Here is a 26,306-nt window from a genome sequence, read left to right as displayed (position 1 = left end):
TAAAATATATGTGTTATTTAACTGTTCTTATTACTACAGCTCTGTAATTATTTCTGCTCTGTAGGCCCACTCATGCTCTTTTATCTGCATCCAGGAATCTAAATGATAACACGAGGTCTCGCTGCTTTTGTTTTTAAGACTCTGCAAGCATTAAGTATTTGAGAAGTGATTCACATAATCACATTCATCATGATCAAACAGCTTTGGGAGAATGAAATTAGATCCATTTATCAACATCATTTGGTGGAGGATGGCATGATGTAAAACAAGTCTGTCACATTAGCTTGAAGAATTCTTTCACCAGTGAAACAGAGGGTGAAACTAATGTTTGATTTCCCTCAGCTTTTGGCTTTTAAACTAACAGAATTCTATTATTCAATTTTCTTCTATAATCATTCTTCTGATTTTCTTTAACTAAGAACAGAGAGAGAGGATTTGTTGTAGCATTTTGTGTGTGGAAGTTATATTTTACAAGCTTTTGGCCACAGGATGAGGAAGCAAAATGTGCGTATTCCTCCAGAACATTGATCAAGATAGTTTCTAAATTTCTGCCCTTTGACCTCTGTGCCTCCCGACAGGTGGTCGCCCTGGGAGACATACCTGACGGGACTGTTGTCACAGTAATGGCGGGGAATGATGAGAACTACTCCGCTGAGCTGCGGAATGCCTCAGGTGTGATGAAGAACCAGGTAGCGCGCTTCAACGACCTTCGCTTCGTGGGCCGCAGTGGCAGAGGTGAGGCCTGCAGCTCTCTGTGCTCCTCTGCCTGTACACTACTACTACTCAGTCTGAGCTATTAGGTTCAGTGGTGTGGATTAGTGGTCACATTCCCTACGTGGCAACCACATAATGATCTCTCTAACTCCGGGCTCGAATCCCACCGCCAGTCTCCTAAAGTCTGAGTGGTGAATCATGTTTCTGCCACTCTCTTTGCTTTAAAATGAAAGGCCTTTATTTAATTTTTTTAATCTTTTAACCCAGGGGAGACAGACAAACTTTGTAAACGCCACTGTCTCCTGCTTACCATCTTTGCCCTTTGGACAAAGATGGGATGTGTGTCAGTCATGTGTTAGTCCAGCATTAGCTGCATAAGAAAGTGTTGACTTGATAACAAGGAATAAGTCTTTTTTTCATCCTTTCCTTAATGTTCACCTGACATGACCCAGCTCAGACCAGGCTTATAAACATGGTGGGTGGGTGCTGCAGCCCCGCAGCTGATCACTCTGCATATATCCTCAGGCTGTTAGACTGAGGCAGAGGTACACTGCTATTGGGTCAAATGGAATTCCCTGAATATTTGGCATCACTAAAGCGACTCTTTGCATCATTTATCATCTTGTGACTAAATCATTTTATTTATGATGTCAAATTTGGCCCTGCGGTCGTGCTCTGGCTCTTTTTTTGCCATCTCCAAACTTTCTGGAAATATTTTCATAGAGACTTTTATTTACTACAGGTCTCACAGAAAGTTGTCACCTAAGATAAGTTGGTGGTGTTAAGAGCTGTCATCAGCTCTAACAGTAACTTTTCTTTTCAGTTTCCTTTTCTGTTGTAGCTGTCAAAAAGGCAGGAAGCAGTGGCGGTCAGGCGGGATGAAGGGTGACAGAGTATAGAGAGGAGAAGAGGCATGGTCTTTGGACCTGTTGCCACAGAGATCTTGCAGGCGTCCCTTCACTGTGACACAGAATCTAGTCACAGGAAGTGACATAGGAGCCAGGGGAGATCAGACTACGAGGTGTCTGAAATGAATACCCGGCAAAGACAGAGATAAGTACAAGCAGAGCGAACTGATAGGATGTTAGATAAAAGGCGTGTATAGAGAGGCGGGGAGAGTCAACAGAGTTGGACAAGGATTGATAGTTACAGGGCTGAAATGGTGCCACTGTATGATGACAGCATGGATGGATGGATACTGTTGATAACATTATTAGCCTTAATAGTGTTAACATTAAGCCAAAATTAGATCGCAGGTAACATATGACAGCAGCGATGATGGCAGGGAGCACAGGGAGGTGACGCACTAGGTGTCCCACTTTTATCGTAAATCACTAGCTCTGCTTCACCCACATGCCCCTCAAACCAGGTATGTGGGACACCTGTTGTATCTGTGATCTGCTATCTCCCTGACTTATCACTGCTTTGAAAGGCATGTTTATAGTGAGCTACAGCATGGAACGGAAGAGGGGAGGACACGCACTGGTAGATGGCTGCTACTGAATGGACAGCTGCTCCGATGAGTCGCTGCAGCTACCTGCCCCCCACTTCCTGTTTCCTGTGTGTAGTCATGGTTACGTGATGCGCCTGCATACCTCAGGCGTTAGTGCTGCTGCTGACTTGGCTGTTGTGCTCTGATTCATAGCATTCCTCGTGCATGCACATAGGAACATACGCACTTGCACAGACAGACACTCAACCCCAAGGCAGCAACTGCTGGGGATTATTGAGAAAGGAAGTGACTATTAAAATGCCTCTCGCCCACTCACACTGCATTAGACAGGGAGAAATTCTGGATAACAAGATACTGGCTCCTCCAGTCAATCTTCCATTTAGGCTCTGCCAAAGAACCTAAATAGACCCCCTCAAACATGTTGTCTGTCGTTAATCCGCTTAAAGTCGATTTTTCCCAGTTTGTATTGGCTATTATGTGATCACAACCACACTTGTGACTTAGGGATGGTTTAGCAATGAATGCAGGTCATTGTCTCTGCAGATGGCATGTCATTTGATGTTGTTTGATGTCACCACAGGCAAGAGCTTCACGCTGACAATCACAGTATTCACCAACCCACCACAAGTGGCCACTTACCACCGAGCCATAAAGGTCACCGTGGATGGACCACGTGAGCCCAGGAGTGAGTACAAATGCATGCACATACAGTATGGTACCATGCATACAACATGTTAGTTATTTTAGTTTGTCTTTAAATGGTTACACCAGTGAACTTATATAAAGTTTGGGGACTCATGAGTGACAGGCTAAAAAAAGAGTGGTTAAAATCAAAGCAGTAGAAGTCCTTTAAGTCCTTATTGTGGGTCAAGCTCCAGAAACACTGGATCCTACATTTCCCATAATGCACCACAATATTATCCTTCATTCGACCCTTGTTGCCTCCTAAATGCCCATTTCAATCAAACCCCAAACCTCCAGATTGTAATGCAGGTTCAAACTTTAAGTCTCAAGCCCAAGCCAAGGTAATTCTTGTAAAAATTTTCGAAAACTCCTCCCGGAGCCACAGAGGAAATTATACAACTGTTTGTATCATAGACTGTTGCCTATTTAAAGATGGACGTCGCCCATAGGTTTCTGAAGAGCGGTTTTGAACCGCGTGTGGGCTAAGGCACAGCTAATTAATTTGCTGACTTATTAGCCAGTTAATGAGCTAAGCTAATGAGTCAGGTTTATTGAGCGCAGACAGTGACACCTGTTTATTAGTGCTAACATATAAATTACACACAACTTATTACATTACATTACTTTAGTAAAGTAATGTTTGACCTGCTGCCTAACAGACAGCTAGCAGCACCCACCTGTCACTCAAAGCGGCCACGCCCTCAATTATGCATAACTTTAGCCTTTTATTTATTAATTTACATGAGTGCGTTATATAAAAGTTGTCATGAAGGGGAAAATTAGGTATACAGACCAAAACTGTTTTTTGTACCAGGCTGTAAACATGTTTTTTTCTGCTGTAAAGTCAGGCACTTTAACATGTCTATGGGGATTGACTTTTGGAGTCAGCCTCAAGTGGCCATTTGAGGAACTGCAGTTTTTGGCATTTCTGTTTTGGCTTCATTTTTCAGGTTACTGCTTGGTTTGTACAGACTAAATTGTGCTGCTAAACTTGCCCCTTAAACTAATGTGTGGGTGTGGCTGACTGTGCAGCTAGCCAATGGCAGCAAATACCTAGCTAAAATGGAGACAGAGTAATACAACAGGTTAATTAACAAAACCAAAAAATAGTTTTACTGGAAAAGTTCTGATTGTGTTAATTAGCAATCAGCTGGCTTCTAATTAAGTTGACCTGTGAGAAAGTGGTTCAGCCTCCCATGTGATGGCTTGAGAGAAAGAAGAGAAATAAAAAGTGAGGCAGAATATTCCTGAGAGGGTACACTGGGTAGCAGAGTGCTAGCATCAGCTCATTTTAATGGGCCATATAAAAACAACTGAGGAGGAAAAAAAACTTTACTATAGCCATCAGTGCCAACTGGTCTGGCATGCAGCTGTTTCCCCAACCCTCCTCCCTATTCATAAAAAAAAAAAAAAAAAAAAAAAAAAAAAAAACATATTCTCATCTCATGGCGTCTCAGTGAACAATATCACATCACAAACAACCCACCACCCGCCCGCTGGCCCCGTCACATATGGCACCAGGACGCACAGAGACACAGAGGAGCCGGGAGACAGAAGGATTAGTACCACCATCAGTCTCTGTTGTAGGAAACCTGCCCGTGGTGCCAAAAAACGCCTCACACAATCGACATTCAGCGCTCATCAACACGCACCCTGAAACAAAGGCACATGCTTGTCCTCAAAAGCACATGTACTCAGTCACACCCACTTTTTCCCCTTCATCCCTCCCCGCTCTCCAGCCATCTTGTTTGATCAAAAGCATTTCCTGTGCATCTGCTGTCCCCCATCAGATGACTTTCAAACAAGTCCTGTTGCTTGGTGGCGAGCAGATGGGAGTTGGAGTAGAATTTGTTTAGAAAAGCCAAAGTTTGGTCTCAACAAAGTTGCAGTCTTAAGAATCGTGTCCAAAAAGCCTTAATGGAGACGTGGACATAAGTGAAGTTAGACTGAGACACTGAACAAGACAAAGGCAGCACTACCTGATGCCAGGTGAAGGGAAGAGACTTAACACTTTCACCTATTGTTCTTCCCTTGTATTTGCTCAGTTTGTGGTCTGAGAGAAAGCTTGAAAGTTGAAGTTTGCATGTTCTAACTTCAGTCTCATCACAGTAATTTAAGCAATAAATACTATGTCATCATACGTAACCCCTGAACTTCTTTACTTTGCCGTTAAGTGGTCAGAATTGCAGCACTGGTGTAATTTACCCAAAAACTACAGCCAGAACACGTCTCTCTCTCAGGGGTCATTAAGCCGAGGTCGGAGGGTGGCAAAACACACATGTGCCCTCTCAACCGCACCTCCCCTCCTCCGGGTTTCAGCACGGAGAGACTCAGAGAGCTGAGAGCACCGGCTGTCTCCAAAACTGTGATTCTATCTGTGAACGCTTCATTGACACATGGGGGGGCTTTGTCGGCCATTACAGCTCTATTTTGTGTTAAACGAGTGGGTAATTAGGAGGCCTGTGGTACGCTGGGCCCCTACAGGGAGCGGTCCACACAGAGAAAGAACAGTAGGCTGTCTTAAAGTTGACATACACTGGCACTCAATGGCCCTGCTCTGTAAAAGCACTGTGTTGTTTGTGGAAAATAAGGTGACAATAACACTATGAATTGAATTTTAAACTGTCAGCTCTTGCTCCCTGTTAATGACTTGCCTGGTTGTGGGTGTCTCATTCAGGAAGAACATTTTGTGTCAGCGTGTTTGATAAGCCTTATGGTAGCCATATGAGTCTTCCTGAGGGATGTCATTTCCCCAGCGGTTCCTCATCTAATATCAGTGGGGGGAATAAAGAAGGACCACCCATGAATGAAGGGAGCTCATATCTCTGAACTGTGGCGCTGAGCTTTAGCTAATTAATTGGGTGGTTAGAGTGACGAATATCAGTGAGGCCTAGTTTAAAGATCTGTGGTATGATTTTCCTTAGAGGTTTATAGTGTGTGCATATGTGTGTGTGCGAGTATGGTAAGTGGTTAGTCAGGTCCCTCTGGCCACTGTGTTATTAGCGGCAGGCTAACTTGGTTTCTGTGGCTCGCATTGTGCTTAATCGTTTGACAGCTCTTGGTTACCCTGTGGTTTGCCACTGTACCAACAACTCAACAACTGTGTTTGTACATGTATGTGTCTGTGTGTGTTCATGCGTGTAGGAATGTGCATGTGTGTTTGTTAATGTAGATATGATTACAGATGCATGTATGGCTGTCCTTTAGCGCCTGTGTCTGCATGTGTGCACCCACATGACAATGTTTTTAGAGAGAGAGAGTGTGTTATGGGTGTCATTAGTCTCGTGTCTAGTGTAGCCACAGTGCTGATTTGGAGCAGAGCTAATAGGCCTCATTAAATGTCATTTTGAGCTAATAGACAGGGAGTGGTTGTTTAAACCAATATGCTTTTATAGGTGGTTCTGTCTCCTTTCAGCTGCTCCTGACGGTGGCTGCAGCCAGCTGAGACAAACTTCCTGAGTGATAATAGCTGAGCCATAATAACACAATATACAAGGCTTTCTGTCCAAACCCACTGTTCTCATTATAGTTAATTGATGACAGACAAACATAGGAGGTGACAAAAACCATTATGGCGTCACACATACTGTGTCTTGCTGTGGCATATTGCAGTGGTTACTGTGCATAACCGGGCGTGTGTGTGTGTGTGTGAGACGTGTGTGTGTGTTATGCGTCAGTGGTGGAGGTTAGCGGTCAGGCCCGTCTCTGCTCTCTGGTGTTTGAAGCCGCTGGGTCTGGGGGTTCTGGGCTCGGAGACGGGGTCGTGTTTTGGTTCAGTTTTGGTCAGGGTGTTAACAAGTCTGGTGAAGAGGCCCTGGTTACTTACAGGCCTGCAGACAATATTAGTGGTTCAGAAGACCTGTCTGCCAAGCCAACTCTTCCAGCGACACACACATAGTTACACTCACATATGCACACAATATTTATGCAGCTCTCTATCTCTATACATTCACATTGATAGCTGTCATAATAATAGTAACTTAATATGTGTGCAAGTGTGCATAGATAAAGATTTTTTTAAACACTAATATAGAGACAAAAGGGAAAAATAAAATAATGTAAACTCAAATAAGGAAATATTTGAGCAGGCTAATAGCAGGCTAGAAATTATGAACATTGAAATGCATGCAAAGTGACTTGACATAGAAGTAGCAAACCTAAATTGCTCCAGCAAGGAATTTCGAAGCAGCAAAAGCTCTGTTGCATCTAGTTACTAACCTGGACCTTGGAACAGCCAGGACACTGTTGCCAGAGGTCCTCAGGTTGGTCCAGCTCACAAGAGGTCAGGAGGTGACAAATGTATTTTGGGCCTAGACCTAATTTAACTTTGAATGTAACAAGTAAAATTTGGACATCAGCTCTGAAATTAACTCATAGTGAATGGAGGCTAAGATAGGGGTGGTGTGATCACACTTCCCTGAATTTATTAAACGCATTGCTGCCAATTTTGGACAGGCTACAATTGAGAGAGACGGCTAAACTGAGTTAAAGTAGTTCTGTTGGGATGAATCAAAAGCAGTGGATAACTTTCTCCAAGTCAGCAGAGGACAGAAAAGAAGGACTTTTTTGCTTTAACATCAAAGGGGGATTTCTAGCCACAGGTTTAATACATACTTGGGGACTGCCAAGATTGTTAACGATGCGCTGAGGGAAGTTTGGAGGACCGAAATAAAATTATCTATAAAATTGGACATCCGGTGCTTAATCTCATGAAGACTGTTAATATTGCCAGGTGTTATTGGTACATACAGTACATGGGGGTTGTCTGCATAAAAATTAAACTTAACCCCATAAAAGGCAGCTGAAATAACATCTGAATCATACCAAGACCAAAGCATCCCATGGGAGGGATGGTGTATTTTAAAGGATTAATATTTTATTTGATAATAATGTCCCAAGAAGGAAGCATGTAAACAAAAAACAATAGTGGGCCTAAAACTGAGCCTTGTGGCACACCACAAGAGAGATGAGGAGCAGAGGATGATGCATGCTTCCACTCAGACAAAAGTCCTCACACCTCAACACAACCTTATTAGAGTGGTTGCTAGGCTACACTCTATTAAAACTCCTGAAATAAGTCTGCCATCTTCCGCGCTGCAAGGCTGTAAACAGTATGAGTAAGTGAGATGCCTCCATTAACACATCTGTCATGACAACACCAAAAGGTCTCCTAACATTGTCATCACATACACATGCCATTACATGCACTTGTAGGGTATTATTACCTGCTGTAAGGCCCAGGCTTTGTTTCTTACAACAGATGTTTATGCTCAATGCTAAATGCTAAGATCCTCACATATGCTAATTACATTGTACCACAATATTTAGATGATGTCAGCCAGCTGCCATTTAACTTCCTTGAATTATGTACAGGAATATGAGGCCCTTTATGTCTCTGGATTTTCATGCCTTGTCAGTGACTGCCTCAAGCAACCTGTCCAAAAAATAGAATATACTTTTGTACAGGATCCAGGTAATTAAAAAGGGTTTTAAAAGACTCAGTAGTCTTTTGTCCGTCACAGACATACACACACATACACACACACCCACAACCATTATCTGCTGCTTTACTCGAAGCAGCTTTTAACAATGGGATCCGGACAAATAAAACTCACCCAAACATCAGGAGGAAAAGGAATGAAAAGAGGGAGGGAGGGAGGGAGGGAGGGAAGAGGGGAAAAAGAGAGAGGAGAAAAAAAGACTTCAGGCTTTTCCAGAGGCAGTCAGTCAGTTGAATGTCTCATGAAGTTCCTTGAAGAGGTGCCAAGGCCTCTACAACGCAAAACACAAAATCATTCAGTGGGAGGGAGAGACATAGAGAAAGACAGATGAATAAAGAGTGAGAATGGGAGGCAGAAAGTGAATCATAAAAAGAGATAAAGATTAAGAAAGAGGGTCCGGAGTTGGTTGGCTCTGAGCTGCAACAAAAACATCTCTGGGGGATTTGTTCTGCCCTGTTCTGAATCAAAACACTTTAATGTGAGCAGAGAGGTGCAGAGGTACGCTGTCTGTGAGTGCTCTTTAAACTATGGACAGTATCGTACAAGTGTGTATATAAGTGTTTTTGCTTTCAATAAATGTATCGCCATTGGGAATTGTTGTGTGTGTCTGTGTGTGTACGTAAGTGTGTGTGTGTGTGTATGTGTGTGCCCTTCCCTTGCCTGGCTTGCTTCCTCCAGGCTGGAACGCATGGACCACACAGACGGCTGGCAGCGCTCCACGACAGCCTGGCTCCCCCTTTCTCTCTTTCTCCTTCTCTCCTTCGCTTGCTGCCTCATCTCCCAAACCTCCTCCCTCGTCTCTCTTTTCCACTTTTTCGCCTTTTCTCTTCTTTTTTTCCAGTTCTGTTTTTATTAGCTCTCCTCTTCTTTTTTCTTCCCTTTCTTCCTCTCTCGTCTCTCTTTATACCAGACCCCCATGGTAGACGGGCGTCTGGCTGTCACCCACTCAGCGCTTTTCCTCCCGCGCCACGCTCTGCCAGCTTCAGATTGCCACCTGAAATAATTCATTGTTTCTGACTGCTCACAAAAACAACATGGCCACTGTGAGGGCTCCAAATAAAAAAGTGAAATATGGACCCAGTGTATTCATTCATCGACTTTACTGGCTGTTCCACCGCGAGATGACTGACACACACATACATACGCACACAAACACAGACTGGCTGATTCAACTCAGGCTCCATGAGCATGGGGGTTTTTCTGAATCAGCCCCAAAGATACATTCATTCGAGCTCACCCAGTGATCATAAACCAGACTGAAGGGCTTAGAGGGCATGACGTGACACCAAATTTATAAATTATCCCATTTATTCAGGATTTTCTGGCGCTACGCATTTTCCTCACATGTTACTTAGTCAGGCAGCAGGCAGGAGAATTTCCTACTGATGTGTCTGTAACGATAGCTGAAACTTGATGTGTTGGTGGGGGGAGGAGGCTCTTTAAAGGAGTAGGTTGACATTTTGGAAACACCTTCCTGGTGAGAGATATATGTCAGTACGGTAAATATCTTTGTTTGAATATCACCTTTCAAACAGGTTAGTGCAGTTGATCGCGCTTCACACATGACTGATAAGCTGATAATAAGTAACATATGAAGCTATAGCCAGGAGATGTTAGCATGAAGACTGGAAACAGGAAAACAGTTAGCCTAGCTCTGTATGAAGGAAGCAAAATCAGCCTACAACCACTTCTAGACCCCACTAATCGAAAACATTGTTTATGTTTGTTTAATCTGTACAAATAATATTACCTTCAGGCAAATCCAGGCTACCTGTTTCCCCCTATAACTTCATATTTATCTCACACTTGGCAAGAAAGCGAATTAGCATTTTTCACAAAATGTCAAACAATTCCTTTAAACTTTTAGCCCTTGGGACTAGTTACCCTTGTCATGCAAAATCCCAACAGCAGCCATCCCATAGCTAAAGGAATTTGGGTGTTTGAGGAATATTTTCAGCCAGAACATATGAGGGAATAGCTAACCATCCGTTAAAGATCTCTATGCTCAGGCTCAGATCCAATATAATGCTGCCATTAATTACGGGGGACTTATATTCTGTTTGCCTACTTGCTCTTACTAACTGTTATCAGATCAGCAGGGGCGAGTCGAATCCAGACTTATGTCTCTTGGACGGCTGAAATAATACTATTCTAGGATCAGTGTGCAACTGTGTGATTAGAGATACTATCTACAGAGGTGTTATCTAATCATTATTAATCTTTTTTTAGTGTGTGTGTGTGAGTTTGTACTGTGGGCAAAGGTGTATGCACCATGCATGTGCACAAATGTGCATGATTGCATGCGCAGACATGTGTTTGCATACATCCATTCTTGCATGTGTGTGTTTCTACGTGTGTTTTTTTGTGTGTGTGCAAGTTGCTCACATCTGGTCTGAATCTGTCCATGTTTCCGGCCGCTGGCTGGGCAGGGAAGTGGCAGGCGCTATCGAAAATCTCCGCTGTTTTCACAGGGATGATGGGAATCTCAGGGACTTTCCCTACGGCAGTGAAATCATCCGCCTTTCCCGCTCCTTTAAATACCCCCGGCTCATTCCTCCGCCCTGCTAGGGTTCCGATAAAACAGCTGAGACGTCTTGTGTTTGGCAACAGTTGTCGTCTAAAAGGTGTAATTAACTCATGAAAAACTGTATTTACTGTCAGGGACTGCTAAACTAATGGACTTGAGGTCTGGCTATTTGGAGTGTAAAGTGGACCTTGATGTGGTGGTTGACATGCTGCATTCCTATAAGAGAAAAAATACATTGGTTTCCTTTAAACAGGGTTGCATCCATAGGTTTTTTGACAGAATTGTAGTCGAGGGTGGAAGCTGAGAGTTACTGAAATTGTGTGATAAAATTTAAGTTACCGGTGATAGAGAGCTGGCTTATCATCCAGATCAGAACTGTGTTCATCTTCTTAAATATACATGTAAATATCTGTCTGTATTTTGAGATCTCCCTCAGAGATGTCAAAATCCCAAACCCTCTCTAACTGTTTCACCATTCGCTGTACTCCGTGCTCAGCACTCTTCACAGAGCATGTGTCTCCTGACTGGTTCAGACCCATCCAGAGCTCTTAATTTACTGGTCATCAGGGTCTCTTCCTCTCCATGCGCCCCCCTCCCCCCCCTGTGCCCCCCCCCCCCCCCCTCCTCGTGTCTGTCCCCCTCTGTCTCCCCTCATCTCCCTTGGTCTCCCATTGCTATTTATTCCCATCACTAGGAGACGGGCTGTGCACAAAGCCCGCACTGTGTCCCGAGGCTTTTTTAGAATAGAAATTCGGTCTGTTGAAAATGGAAACGCTATGATTGACTGGGCACAGCTTGCACAGAGAGATGAGGAATGCCAGCGAGAGGCACAAATTATCCACAGGAACGATGAAGAAATATTATTAATGAAATATGGACAAGAATTATGTTATAAAGTCTTCAATAAGCTGAGGTTTTCAAGTAGCCGATATTATTCTACGTCCCAAAGCAGCTATGTTAAGAAGCCGATGATGAGATTGTGTGTTTATTTTGAACTGGATGATGCCAGTCCAGTAACGTCATTGTAATAAAAATCGTGGTCTGTCACTGGCGGCTTTTTCACTGCCGCCATTCTCAAGTCTCATTTCATAGCAGCAGTATTTGGTATTAAAATTCCAAACTGTTGTTCCAGAATAAATTAATTTGTTGTGAAGAGTCAGATGGTTTATAAAAGCATTTCTGAGGCTGAAATAATTTTTTTCGAAGATGCAATAGTGGAAAAATGCTGCGCTGAAGATGAGGCGGTTTTTAAAGGATTTTTTTTTCTGTGTCTTTTAGTGTTTATTTGACAGTGAAAGTGACAGGAAATATGCAGTAACACAGAAAGCTGGGGATGGCATGCAACAAAGCTTCTCAGCTGGGTCGAGGGGGGTGGGTATTAGTACATATGTTAGACTATTAGTCCACATGGATCCCCAGTGAGCAGTTTTCTGTGGTCTTTGATCTTCGTAATAATCCTTCAGTAACACAAATGATGATTCTCCTCTCCTCTCCTCTTCCTCCATAACACCCACCCAGTGCTATAGGTGTAGTGCCAGGCCTTTGTTCCCAGCCCAGGCAGGTTGGGCAGGATTGTGAAGTAGCTCGCTGTTTCTGCCTGAGCCAGCTGGAGCTCCGCCAAGCACAGCAGGAGTTTCTGCTCTCCTCTGTTTGATATTTACTTTACCGCCTTTACAGAGGAACTAGTGCGAGACCAGACAGACGTACTGACACAGTCCTATGTCAGTGTTAAAAGGGACTGTGTGTGCACAGGCCTCTGTTTTTACCCCACCTTTGCAAAACTATAGTCTACACCTGGGCTGAGGTTCCCACTACAGGGCCAACAGGGCTGCACGATCTATCTGTTTGCAATGTGCATGTATTGTACATGTATATTGGAGGAGTCCAGAGATACCAGCCTGAAAAACTGATGAGAATAGGATCAGGAATATAAAGGGTGCAAGGTGATCAGCGGAGGAATGCAGGAAAAGAGCAGCTATAATATATTTGGCAAAGGTTACGACTCCTGTGGGGATAATTGGGAAATGGCGTGAGAGGAAGGAAGAAGCCTCAGGTTAAAACTTAACATACATGCAACTTCTTACTCTATCCCTTAACTCTCTTTTTCTCCCATGCAAGGTTGATACAAGATAATTGCAGAGGTCTTTGTTAATTAGCAGGATGTAGCATCCCATTCCCAAAAGCCTCTGTAGCTCTTCTTTGATTAAGAGCATAAACATTTACTAAGTAAGGAATGGCACATGTCCATTATACAGGAAAGTTGTATGCCAAGAGAACAGAAAACAAACTAACGTTAATAAAATTATGTTTTGCATCCAACATTACAGCAGTAATAACAATATAAACACTCATATCTAATAAAATTGTCTTTTATTACAGCCTGGATCCCATCTGTGACTCGTGCAACTCTGATCCAATGAAAAACTCTGTGTGTGTCTGCAGGGCATCGTCAAAAGCTCGAGGACCCTCCAAAGACTGGTCTCTTCTCAGACCGCCTCAGTGAGCTCGAGAGGATGAGGGTGAGGGTCACCGTTCCCACTCAAGCCCCCCGGCCAACTCTCAACACGGCAGCCAACTCCTTCAACCCGCAGGGACAGACGCAGATAACAGGTGAGCACCGAAACATCACCTCTTACCTTACACCCAAGAAGGACTGGGTTCAAGCACCATTACAACAAGCATCCACCCTCGTGAAGCAAAGCACTGAGTCTCTGTCGGCTTACTGTTCTGTAGTTGAGCTTGACCTCTGTCCTCTGCGATTACATGGTTAGGGGTCAACAGTGCTTCCAGTGTGTTGTGTCATTGAAATAAGTTTAAATATTGCACCATATTCTCCTGTACCGAACAATGAAACCTTTTCTACTCAGAGTGAAAATCATTTGAGGCTTAACCTATTGTTATTGTGCTTCTTTTGCTATGTGACATCATGTTTTTATGTTTCCTGCTTCCAAGAATACCAGACATTTAATTAAGACTGGGCAATCATTCAGTATTATTGTATTTCGACTTTAGTTAAAATCATGTCATTGTGATATGATCTCACTGTTATTTTTACTAAATTCACTCAAAAAAAACTAGAACATATTTCATTACTTTTGAACATAAATTTGATTATTTTATATGGAATTATGTGTTATGCTTTTTCCATATTGTGATTTTTAAATTAAGTTAAATTGCTAAAGTCAAATCATTATATTAAATCAGAAAAATATTTTTAATAATATCACAAAATTGTTTTGAAACAGATTGCCCGGGCCCACATTTTACGTTTGTGTTTCTGAGCATTTTAAACATTTTCGGTTTTTCACATTGTATTTTACACACAAACTGCAGAGAAAAAACAAATATAGCAGTGTTGAAGAATTTAATGAGAAGGGGGGATATAGCTACACTTTTCTAAACAGTGTCCTAAAGAGATTCACTGAATAAGCGAGCAGGCTGAGGCACAAGCTGAGCAACATTTACTGTATGGAAGGCGAAATATCAAACCCCAACTGGAGCCCTGGGCCGCTCCTGATGGGGCCGGCGGTTCATGCCACAGAACGCCTTGTGCAGTGTCTTACTTTGCCTCTGAGATCGTCTGTCTTTCTCTGCTCCGTCACTCAATCTATCTACGTCCTAGAAGGTAACGCCATCTGTCACGGTGCGGGATGGCTGCTACCTGATCGCCCTCACACCTCTGCAGACTCGTCACAGGTCGTCATTTAGCTCCTAGTTACTCTCTGACACGGCTTTGTAGTGTTACTTAGTGGATCGTTTGAAGGATGGTTAAACAGCGTAGCGGTGTGGTGGTGAATGGAGGGTATTATCCGCTGGACCATGTCAGCAAACTGCCTCTCAGGTGTAAATATTCTGAGGTGAAGTTTGAATTTTAGGAGTGCAGTTGTATTGATTAGAGCAGTGATTGTCAGATGTACCCCCACAGCCCCGTCTCATCTACACCGTCATCGACACCCTTCATGTTCGAATATATTCTGAATTTATCATAAACCTGATTTTATTTAAGATTATTAATTATTTAAGAGTTTTCATCAATTGATCTGTGAAAGGTTGGTCAGTTTGGTCACCTTTGCTTTCTTACTGCTACTGTTTGGAGTGGCAGAAGCCTGACGTTCAACTGTCATCCATTACCACTTCATTAAGCTCGCTCTACTATTTATCCATGATGTTTAGCTGTTTCAGCTAGCCTATTTATCTATTAATTAATTTTAGCAAACTATTTGCACCATTTATCCAGTAGTGCTTTAAGCTAACCATTTTAACAGTTTTGTCATTAATTTAATTTATGTCATTTTGATTTATCCATTACTTTTAGCTATCTATCTACTTTAGCCATCCATCCATTAGCTATTTCAACTTTCACCATGTTTCTTCATTACCATAGCTATTTTCTATTATTTATCTGTTTTGTTGTTGTTGTTGTTTTTCTTTTTCTTTTTTTTCTATTAGTTGAGCAACTCTGCAATCTTTCCACACAACCCATAACAACCACAGAAGTGCCCCCTGGGGAACAAGTACCCCTGTTTGGGAATCACTGAATTACAGATTGTAAATCACAAATTAGTTCACAAATATCAACATAACACGTAAGAAAAACTTACACATAATGCGATCGCCATCAACGTTCATGCTTTGCACTTATATTGCAGCACAGACACAATGTTGAAGTATGTGCAACGGTTATTTTCATGGCTGGTCTACTGGTGTGTTTACACCCTGGGTAAGTGCCAGCAAGGCTCTCTGTGCCTCAGCTGCAAGCACAATGTTTTATAAGGCAAACAGGAAGATCTTCTCTTCGAAAGTAAACATCAGATGTGTCATTACAGAGGATGTTGCATAACACGCCCAACTGATACTTACCTCTAAACACAAGCGCAGAAAAACACAGTCACTAATAATGTCTGCAGTTGTTGTGAATGCTGTTGTCAATTGGCTCCATAGTTAAGCAAAAAATTCGAACATGCTGAAGCAGCTGATTGGCCTCTGGTAATTATTCTTTCTCTTTTCCTGTCTGTTTTTTTTCTCTCTCTCTCTCTGTCTTTCTGGCTTATTTTTCTCCTTCCTCCTCTTCCTCCCTCGCTCAATTTCTCCCCATCAGACCCTCGTCAGTCCCAGTCCTCTCCTCCCTGGTCATATGAACAGACGTACCCGTCCTACCTGAGTCCAATGGCATCCCCCTCAGTCCACTCCACCACCCCCCTCTCCTCCAGCCGAGGCACGGGCCTGCCTGCCATCAGTGACGTGCCTAGACGATTGCCAGGTAGAACCACCTCTCTGCCACCATGTGAAACTGCCCGGCTCCTTGTCCGGTCACGCTTCACTGATCTGCTACAAATAATCTAGATCACACATTTCTCTTAAGCGATAGAGGGAGGGACGGAAGGGGGGAGAGAAAGACAGACGCTCACACACACGATTTTCACACTCAGACAAAAGCAGAAACATAAACAAAGACTTGTTCGGTGAACTACAGGAAAAAAAAAAGGATGTGCTACTATTTAGTAGAAGACTAATACACCACAGCGAGCTGCTATTAGCTCATTCTGAAATGAACGTGAGGAATGAAGTATGTTGTCAGAGTCAGACTGTCTATCCAGAGAGCGGTTTGGATGGCGTTTTTTAAACAGTGGAGGAAAAAACGATTGTTTCCTTTTTTCCTCGCTCCAAGCCTTTGATCCCAGAGGAGTATGGGTAATAACAGGCCCAGGGATAATAACAGGCTCGTGACTGACAAATAAAGTGTCTTTATAGCGATACGCTACTCTCACAAGGCATTCTGGGTAATTGCATTAGCCAGTCTGTTTGCTGTAACGGCGGCATCTGTGTTCCAATTTGTCTCTGTTTTTCCCCCAATGTGAAAGCTCCTTTAAAATCCTTACATGCCGCCAGACAAGTTTCTCCCCCGTACACCTGTTTGACTCACTGCCATGAGAGGTTTTTATTTTTTTTTTCTACCCTGTTTTTTTTTCCTTCTGTTTCCTTGTGCTAACATACTGCACCCTCCTCTGTGTGTGTGTGTGTATGCCCCGAGCGAGGGTGAGTGATTACGCGACGCGGCCGTGTGACTCTGCATTAGAAAGGGTTTAAAATCCAGCCAGCTGCCTTGTCAGCTTTGATTAGTTCGGTCTTCCCCTTCAGCTTTCATCTCACGAGCTTCAGGCTTTGTTCTCAAAGTGACACACATGCATGTGCGAGGACGTGCACACGCATAAACACGGGCCAAGACCTCGCCTCCCACCTTTTACCCACTCGCACACCTCGAGCGCTTAATGCATCGTAAGTGATGTGACTAAGGCTCTCAGATCTCTGGAGATCATGTTGACACCTCGCCAGGCTGCACTGTAACAGTATCCAGCCACAGAACATACCGACAAGTACAAGCAGAAGCTGATATGGATGCTCCAGTGCAAACACAGCACCTTCCCACCCCCTCCACACACACCTTCACACAGTCCAGCTCTGCTGTTGAAATGTTACAGCTGCTAAGAAGCAGTTGCAAAAGTTCATCAGTCAAGTCAGACACCTAATTTGGAAATGATGCTCCAAACTTTGTAAAATCTCTCCAAATATGTTCCACTCTGGTTTCATTTAAACCAATAAAGTTCGATCTGGCTCATCATCACACGGCCCCTTTGAGCACTAAAATAGGTCCAAATGTTAAAAGCAGGAGTCAGGAGTTTATTGAACAGCGCCGGTCATGTCTGAGATCACACTGCTCCTCTACAGCAGAGACAATCACCTACTATTTCTATTAGAATCAAACGGATCTTGTGGAAAGAGGAAGTTTAAAGGCCTTAATTGGCAGCATATGCTATCTGACGCTAGCGACAAACCGGGCTTCGCAATTCCTCCCTGCACATAAACACTGCGTCCCCCCCACCCCCACCGCTTCTTCCCCGCCGCCCCCTGTCCTCTCACAGCAGACATGGTGACACGGAAGACGCCTGGTGATTTATGATAAGAGCGCCATGGCTGGACTAAACCACTGAGAGGAGACGGGAGGGAGCGCGAGAGGGGGAGGACCTCCTATTCTCCTTAAACTCTGCGCCCAGCGCGAAGCTCGCCGCAGCCAGTTAGTGGTTTTTGGGTATTTTTTAAGGGATGAAGCGAAGAGAGGAACGAAGGGTGAGATGGAGCAGCTCCTTCTCAGCTCTCTCTCTCTCTTGCACACTCGTTCGGGCGCGCGTGCACACGGACACACACATACACACACATGCTGGAGCCGATGGGAGGCGAGGAGAGGAGCCACATCAGAGCTCAGCCCTGCCTCATTATGGATCTCATGGAAACTGTTTCTGCTCAAAGTGTTTCCACATGTGCAGCTCCTGATTCATCCCAACTGCTTTTTTATGTGCATACAGTATTCACACACATACATCCCCCTCCCTCACACACACACACACACACACACACACACACACACACACACACACCCACACACACACTGTGTTTGCACGATGGAGTGTGTGTTTGCATGCATAAACAGTTATACAGATACACATAAACATACGCCAACACACACACACAGAAATATAAATACGCAGAGGCGTAAACATATTAAGACATATTCATGTGTGGGACTCTGCTGATGTGCTTTTTAACTTTATCAAAACTCGGGAGTTGAAGTGAACAATCACAGAAGTTGATGGATATTTATGAATAAATCGTATTTCATAACTGTGCCCACACAATCCTTTAGCCAATCCAGATTGGTTAATACTCATTTCTGGCATGAAATGTCTGATTACGTACAATTCAGTTTACTACCGTTTCATCTCTCAGGGGACTTATTTGTTAAATTCAATAGTGCTAAATAGTTTAAGAGTCCAGTGCCACATTTCACTTAATCAAAACTGACAAACCGGTAAGAAGTGTTATTATTGATATAATATATAGAACATAGACATGATATAATGATATCTGCTGCTCTGTTGATGTCAGTGAATCCTAAAAGTGTGTGTGTGTGTGTGTGTGTGTGTGTGTGAGTGTGTGTGTGTGTGTGTGAGTGTGTGTGTGTGTGTGTGAGTGTGTGTGTGTGTGTGTGTGTGTGTGTGTGTTTCTTCAGGTTCTTCCGACCTGAGCCCATTCCCTGGCCAGTTTGAGCGTCAGTTCCCGGGCCTCTCCTCCCTCACAGAGACTCGTTTCTCCAGCCCTCGGATGCACTACCCGGCCACCTTCACCTACACCCCGCCCGTCACCTCCGCCATGTCGCTGGGCAGCGCCCACTACCACACCTACCTTCCCCCTCCTTACCCAGGCTCCACCCAGAGCCAGAGCGGACCCTTTCAGACCAGCAGCACACCCTATCTCTACTATGGAGCGTCATCCGGCTCGTACCAGTTCTCCATGGTTCCCGGCGGGGATCGCTCACCTTCCCGGATGATCCCGCCTTGCACTAGCGCCTCCACGGGCACCTCCCTGGTGAACCCCAACCTGCCCAGCCAGACGGAGGGAGGGGTGGACGGCGACGGGAGCCACAGTAACTCCCCAACAGTTCTCAACCCTGGAGGCCGCATGGATGAAGCTGTCTGGAGGCCATATTGAAGAAAGCCAGGGGGTGGAGATTGGAAGTCAACTGATGTCATGGTTTGAAAGCACAAAACCTTTTTTTTATTGAAAAGGGGATTTTTGAGCTCTCATCAGCTATCTCTACCTTTTACTTGGAAATTAAGGTTGAGATAAAAAAGAAAAAAAAAGACCAAACTTGTATGGACTTGTCTTCCTGGAATGTGTTTTGACCAAGGCACTACAAAGGGAGTCATTCTCACAGCAATAATGAGAAAGACAATTTTGGTTTACTAGGCCCAAGTGGATGAGACATTATTTTAGTTTATTATAATCCACAAGCTAAGGGATGCTTCAACAATATTTGTAAGAGACTGCCTCTTTTGTATAGTGTTTGTATTTCAGTAAGGCTTTTTGCAGAGCATGTTTTTGTACTACGACAATATCAAGATGCAAGTTAAGCACTGAGTAGCAAGTGATGAGAGTAACACATATGTTACCTTCAGTGGTATGGACAGTAAATTTGCTTTAAATCAATTAATTTAACTTGTATATTGTGGGTGAAACGATGTAGATTGAGGCGTTTTCTTAGTTTTAACTTATAAAGCCATAAATTATGTAATGTATTTGAAACTTGAGTCAAAGAAGTGTAATCTGAATATTTTTGATGCATCTATATGACTAAGTTAAAATGAATTTTTTTTTTTTTTGATAGGTAATTTAACAGAGTGAGAGGTTTAATTTTTTTGTAGTACCCAAAGATTTAAATCGTTTCAAATATGAAATGTAATTTCCAAAGTGTATTGCGACATGTTTCTTCTGGTGTAACTTTCAGTTTAACTGCTCCACACGTTAAGAGCCCCACATCCTCGCTAGGCGTTGACACACATTTGGCTTGGAATTAAACCTTTGGTATTTATTGAGCAATAACTCGTATTGTGCCTCTTGGCAACATACCATGGAAGAGAGCTTCAATGGGGGAAAATAATTATCCATTTGGGGATAAAATCTGCTTTATTTCTTTAGTTTGTCTAGTCTGACATGCACACAGATACATATGTATTTTCTTGTCCACATAAAAAATGGTACATTTATACACGAATTGACATGTAGCCCAAAGATGATTGCGGCGGTGCCTCGTCTAGCGGCGCGCTCCAAAGCAGCAGGTCAGACTTTAAGGTTCACTCAGTTTGTGATACATGAACTCCTCAGGACTGGAATAATCCTTGGGTGATCCCTGCATGTCTTTTTTCATATCCATTTTGCTCTGTCAAGATCATAGGGAAACATGCCAAGTCTATTGTAGCTTCCATATCATGTGCAAAAGATAGCTTTGAAAAAGTTTGTCTTAGTGTGTGACACACATGGGTACTTGTCTTTGTTTGTTTCTTTGCGTTTTCTTTTCTCTTTCAGTCTTTGAGACTGAGAAGGAGATATCACAGTTAAAGACAAAATGGGCTGTGACATTCCTCCAGACTTTTATTTATTTTCCATTTCTTGCTTTTGTTGACATGGTTTACCAAATACATTTGTACCATCCTCACTAGCCAGTGTCACGGTCTAAAATCTCTCTGTGGCACCAGGATAAGTGGGAGGTCTGATTTATTTTTTTCCAATCTAAAATTACTATGTGAGATTTTTTGAAAAAGCGTTGGAGTAAAAGGAAAAAGTGCAAAAACCAAGGTGATTGGACGCAGCTGCTGGCAGCAAACTGGTAACCAAAAGATATGGGAGACTTGTGTATGTTTGTTTCATAAAGCACTTATTTCTTGTTTTATTTCTAGCAGCACTTGTGGCTGGCTGCCAGCAGGGCTCGTGGTTTTGGTCCTCAGTGCAGATATAACGCCACTGGAGTCACACACACAGACACACACACACATACGCCGAATGGATAACACTTGGCCAAACAAGCCATTTACATTGGAGTTGAATCTGATCTCAAAAGGCAGTTGGTATTTGTTTGAAAAAAACTTTTCTTTTTTTTTTTTTTTTTTGCTTTCATACAATATGATATTCAGTGCATGTAGGTAATATTATAACCCAATTTGAAAAAGCTGAGAAAAACATGGCCCTGTCCAAGGATCAGGCTTCAAGCTTTTCATTGAAGGTTTGCACGCAGTGCCTCTTTCCCAGTCTCTGCAGAGGATGTTCTGAACTCGCTTAATGGAATTGAACATGTCACACTACATTTCCCCGACTGCTTCAGCCCAAACGAGAAGTGTTTTTGCTGTTACAGTGTAACATAAGAAAGCAAATAAAAACCTTTTAGATTGTTGTGATTTTATAGCTTTTTTCCAATTACAAATTTACCCAGTGTCTCCACAGTAACTATGCACATCTGTTGCAATTTATTTAAACCTCTTCTTTTTTTTCCCAATTTTGAACAGGAAATGGTCTTTTAAAAACTGTTTACACATCAACGCAGCACTGACATCCCATTCTGTCTTCATGTGCTTTTGTTTGTGTTGTGTTTTTTTTTTCTTTTCTTCCTCAGAAAAGAAGAGGTTCGTCATTTTCTTTCTTTTGGTTTAATGTTGCGTACAGTCTGTCATCAAAGACCTTGTATTATTTAATGATCAACATGTATGATAATCCAGGAAACGTACTTTACCCTGCTCTTATGTAAAGTTTACTTGTTATGTCTATTGTTATGCTTCTTCTCTCATGAACACTTGTCAGGAAACTGAAACTAATGGAGACTCCATTAGATTTTGCTGGTACGTTTCATCAAGTGATTTTTTTTTTAAAGGGACAAACAGACCTGACAACAGTGAGTGAAATTGGCATTGTGATTGTACATTTTGTTTATTTTAAGAATAAAATAGGAATTTTGTAACTTAATTTTTCCTCTTTCCTCTTAATCTCCTCTTTCCACCAAAATGATTGTTTTTGTTTGATATGAAAAGGAATATGTATGTGTGTATAGAGATTATCCACCACATTTTCTGTCTGCTCTCAAAGGGGTTTTCCTTACTGTTACTTAATGAATGTTGTATATGCTGAGTTTGATAATAGAAGGTTGTTTTCATATTTATTTGCTTGAAGGGGAAAGTTGAAAGTTTCCTTGTTTAAGTGTTTAAGATGTTTCCTGCATACGTGATGATGTTGTGACATCACCACGGGACGCCAATGGTGGTCCAGCTTGCAATTTACACAAGTGTGATGTGGAAACTTGTAACTTCCAGTGCACAAACACTGAGAGTGGAAGTAGAAGGCATCTTGTGTTCAGTAGTTAGACTTCTGAAAGGAACATTATTTGCATATTCATAGATTTTGAATATTTCTGTGAGGGAGAAGGAGAAGTTTGCTTTTAAGAGGGAACTGAACATTTTTTTAGAGCAGATCTTTAATGTAAAAAGGTTTATGTATCCACCCTATTGTCTGGGTATTTGGATTAGATTCCCCTGTCTGATGAATTTCCATTTAAATAGAAAGGGCCACCAGTGAGCACACTGTTAATTCTCCAAGAACATTAAGCCGTGTCATCACCTGTTTAATCTTCTCTGAAACAGTTAACAAGCAGATCTGTGAGCATGTTTTGCATTGTAAGCACATTTAGCGGTGTCATCTCTGGTCTGCCGGTCCGTCTGCACCAACATTGTCTTTGGACGGGGACTAAGGCGGGCTGGGGGCCCCCGGCACGCTCAGCCAGACTACTACTGCCACTGCCACTGCCATGGCTTCATTTCAAAGGTGCACAGGGAAACCAGAGAGATGGAGACAGGAACAGAGACAGGGAGAACCAGGGAAGCTGTTTTACATTATTCCAAGACATAATAGAGCCAATCTAAGTGTGCGCACACACACGTACACATGTTGAAATAGAGAGAGAGAGGAGAAAGGGAGAGCTACACCATCCCATGTGTTTTTTTAAGGTTCAGATTGGGAACATTCTCGGGATTTCCCTGAATATAGATTGCGTGGAAAAAGCTCCCGCTGGTTTCAGGTTCACATTCTCAGCGTTCTCAGCCATGTCTAGCAATTATAATAATGAACTCCGGAGGAGCAACGGGACCCAGACACCCAGAGAAATTAGCATAATGTCCTACATGCACGGGAGAGACAGCAGCACGGAGGCAGACTCATTTATGCGGGGTTGGTATAGAGTTTTTGTCCCTGTTAAATTTGATGGTTGAACATGATGCCAGCGATGATGTGCGCTTGATTTTTATACCAGGTTATAAGTAGTTTTGCAGCAGCGGCACAAAGCAGACTCCACTTTCTTCCTTATGTTATGCAATCAACAGAGAGAAATACAAACAGGAGTTTATGAGGAGACAAAACCACTCCTTTCAGATGACTTTGCACACACACACACACACACAGAGCTGACAACCCAATACAAACTGTTTACTTGACCTCTACAAACGTTTCAGAGGAGCAGCTCAGGCGGGAAGTGATCCTCAAGGGTCCCATACCACTCACAGAGCTGTATATCTCTGCCTATGTTTCCGTCTCCACTAACAGGGCTGAGGGCTGTGTGTGTGTGTGTGTGTGTGTGTGTGTGTGTGTGTGTGTGTGTGTGTGTGTGTGTGTGTGTGTGTGTGTGTGTGTGTGTGTGTGTGTCTACCCTCAAACAGGGAATCCATGCATCTTGATATCTCATTTAGGCCAGAGATAAACCGAGGGCAGGGGGCTCTCCAGTGCGTCCCCTAAATGTTGAATCAGCATGAAGTCCTGACCTCCTTGAACCTCTAATCTTCTGTCATCTGATCTCAACAAATGGCGGCGTTCCACTTGAATGTCTCAGAGGAAGACCATCTTTGAGATCAGCCCATGCCCACCATAACATACACAAAACTGATCTTAATTTGATCAGATTGTAATTGAGCAACCGCCCTCCTAGTCCAAGAAAATTTCGAACTGAGTCAACAATAACTGTGTACTTTGGCGCACTCTAGTGGCTTTTTTATTTAACCTTAGGGACTGGGGTGAGGGGCCCACCCATACGGTGCTCCATACAGCCAAAAGCAGGCTGGATGTGGCCAAACTAGTGCTTATTATGTTATTGGTACTCCTACTAAGGTTCCAACACCCCACATTTCGTCTCTGTAGACTTTAGCCTGCTCAAGAGCTTTTGCGCTGTAAATGAATACCAGATATGAAAAGTTCTTCACCCTCACAGAGACGGGGTTGTAAACGACGACTTGTCTTTTGACCTGTAATAAAAGAAATGATCAATTGGCAGGCGAGCTGCATCCAGGCAGCAGCCCAGAACCTCACAGACATGGTAGGTTGTAAGGCAGCCTGACATCCTGCACCAGAGTCCATTCATCACTAGATTAAAGCATGCCTGTGTCTTTAGCCTGCTTTGGAAACATTTGATTCCATGAAACCATTTGCTGCTAAGTGAAACCCAACTCAGAGAAAAGTGCACTTATGAAACCTAAAAAGCCTACATTTAATGAGTTCTGCCAGTTCAGATTATGCAATCTGATACTGGCCACACTGCCTGAAGAAAAAAAAAAAAAAAAAAAAAAAAAAAAAGGAATTACTGTGAAAATTCAAGTGTCAGGACCATGGACAGCGACCAAACACACAAACAAAAGCCCTCTTTGTCCAAGGCCTTCGCTTCATGTCAGTGTTTCAAATTATACACCATCTCAACTGTCAAAAATGGCAAACTGTTGCAGCACGACTGAGTGTACAGAACATAAGACAGGATAAACCGCAGCTCGCTGCCAAATATTCATGCAAAACAGGCCTTTTCCATAGGTTTCAGCCAGGCAATAAAATTTCAAAAATTTGGGCATGGGCCCCATCTTTGCCTGAAACCAAGCATGAAGGAACTCTATGTGTTCTTCCTGTCAGATGAAGGGCTGTTAAAACTTTATCAGGCGAGTGTTAATTGAGAGCTAATGGACTGGTAATTCAGAGCAGTCGCACAGATCCCGTTCACTGCTGAATGACATACAACCCTGGTGACATTTAGATCACGTTGGGGCTGTTTGGAAAATCCACCACACGACCATAGCCATGTGGGGATGCCAGGCAAAAAGGGGGATGAAGGATGCCCGCCATCATGTCTGGTTCTGCTTTAGACATTCATCCTCTCTGTCTCCAAGGATCATAACTCGTGTTAGAGGCAGGTTTTATGGTTTATGACTGGAAAATAAAATGCTGCGTGTTTCCTGCAGGCGAAGCGATGATTTACAACTATGAATGATAAAGTGAGGGCCCGCCTGACAGTGCGGATGTGTGAGGGCTGCTGAGGATCCAGACATGTCCGACATGTGGATGTGAGTGTGGTCGTATAGCGAGTGTGGTCGCAGTGCGGTTATATACATTGGAACACAGCATAGAGAGAAAAGTTCTGGCTCACTAGTAGGTATCAATACCTGACATCATCATCTCACATAATTAGCACAGTGTCCACATCCTTCTCCAGTGACCATGGATTATTTCATGTGGTTCACAACTGGAACTGAAACCCTAACCAGTAAATCTAACCAAGAGCATAAATACCCCCGGGCTCTGCTGTCTGCAGACATGGTTACTCATTTCAACGACTCCTCTCCAAAAAGCCAATCAGATATGTTTATTGTTATCTTCAGCCTAAATTTGGGCCTGATTATTTAAATACAGAGAAAAATGTCTTGATCACCTGGCTCCGAGCTCAAACCGTGCTCAGTTCAGGCCACGACAGGCCTGTCCCGGCCTCCGCACGGCTCCCCCACTGATCTGAGACAGGGGACGACGTGTGCCAAGAACTCTCTCTGGTGAGGTCGTCAGTCTTACGCCGAAACCGCAGGCGCGCGCCAGGCAGATCAATAATCCCCATCAGGCTTCACCACAAGTCACTCAAACCTCCAAGGGCAGGCGAGCGGAGGAGGGCTGGGGGACCTGCTGAGAATCTGATACTCTCTGAGATGCTCTCTGTCTCAGAGTGGAAGAGACGAGGACTCGTCCTCCGCGGCTCTGT

At 43.3% G+C, this 26,306-nt stretch overlaps 1 protein-coding gene across 2 annotated transcripts in view; it reads left to right on the top strand.

Annotated features, from left to right (window-relative positions):
• runx2 (runt related transcription factor 2) overlaps positions 1–19,938 on the top strand; it is a 39,510-nt gene extending 19,572 nt beyond the window's left edge. Inside the window, exons 4-8 of one of the 2 annotated variants that reach the window (XM_022766643.1) lie at positions 579–735; positions 2,748–2,852; positions 13,322–13,489; positions 15,978–16,139; positions 18,945–19,938. In XM_022766643.1, coding sequence (XP_022622364.1) covers positions 579–735; positions 2,748–2,852; positions 13,322–13,489; positions 15,978–16,139; positions 18,945–19,423 — 1,071 coding nt within the window. In that variant the 3' untranslated portion in view covers positions 19,424–19,938. The remainder of the gene's footprint in view (positions 1–578; positions 736–2,747; positions 2,853–13,321; positions 13,490–15,977; positions 16,140–18,944) is intronic. The other variant, XM_022766651.1, reaches the window with a different exon arrangement.
• The last annotated feature ends 6,368 nt before the right edge of the window (positions 19,939–26,306 follow it).

Source organism: Seriola dumerili, unplaced genomic scaffold (genome assembly GCF_002260705.1).
Source record: "Seriola dumerili isolate Sdu_G_001 unplaced genomic scaffold, Sdu_1.0 BDQW01000025.1, whole genome shotgun sequence".
Taxonomy (NCBI): domain Eukaryota; kingdom Metazoa; phylum Chordata; class Actinopteri; order Carangiformes; family Carangidae; genus Seriola; species Seriola dumerili.
The sequence above is the reverse complement of the archived record's forward strand: the minus strand, read 5'-3'. Positions and strand labels throughout refer to the sequence as shown.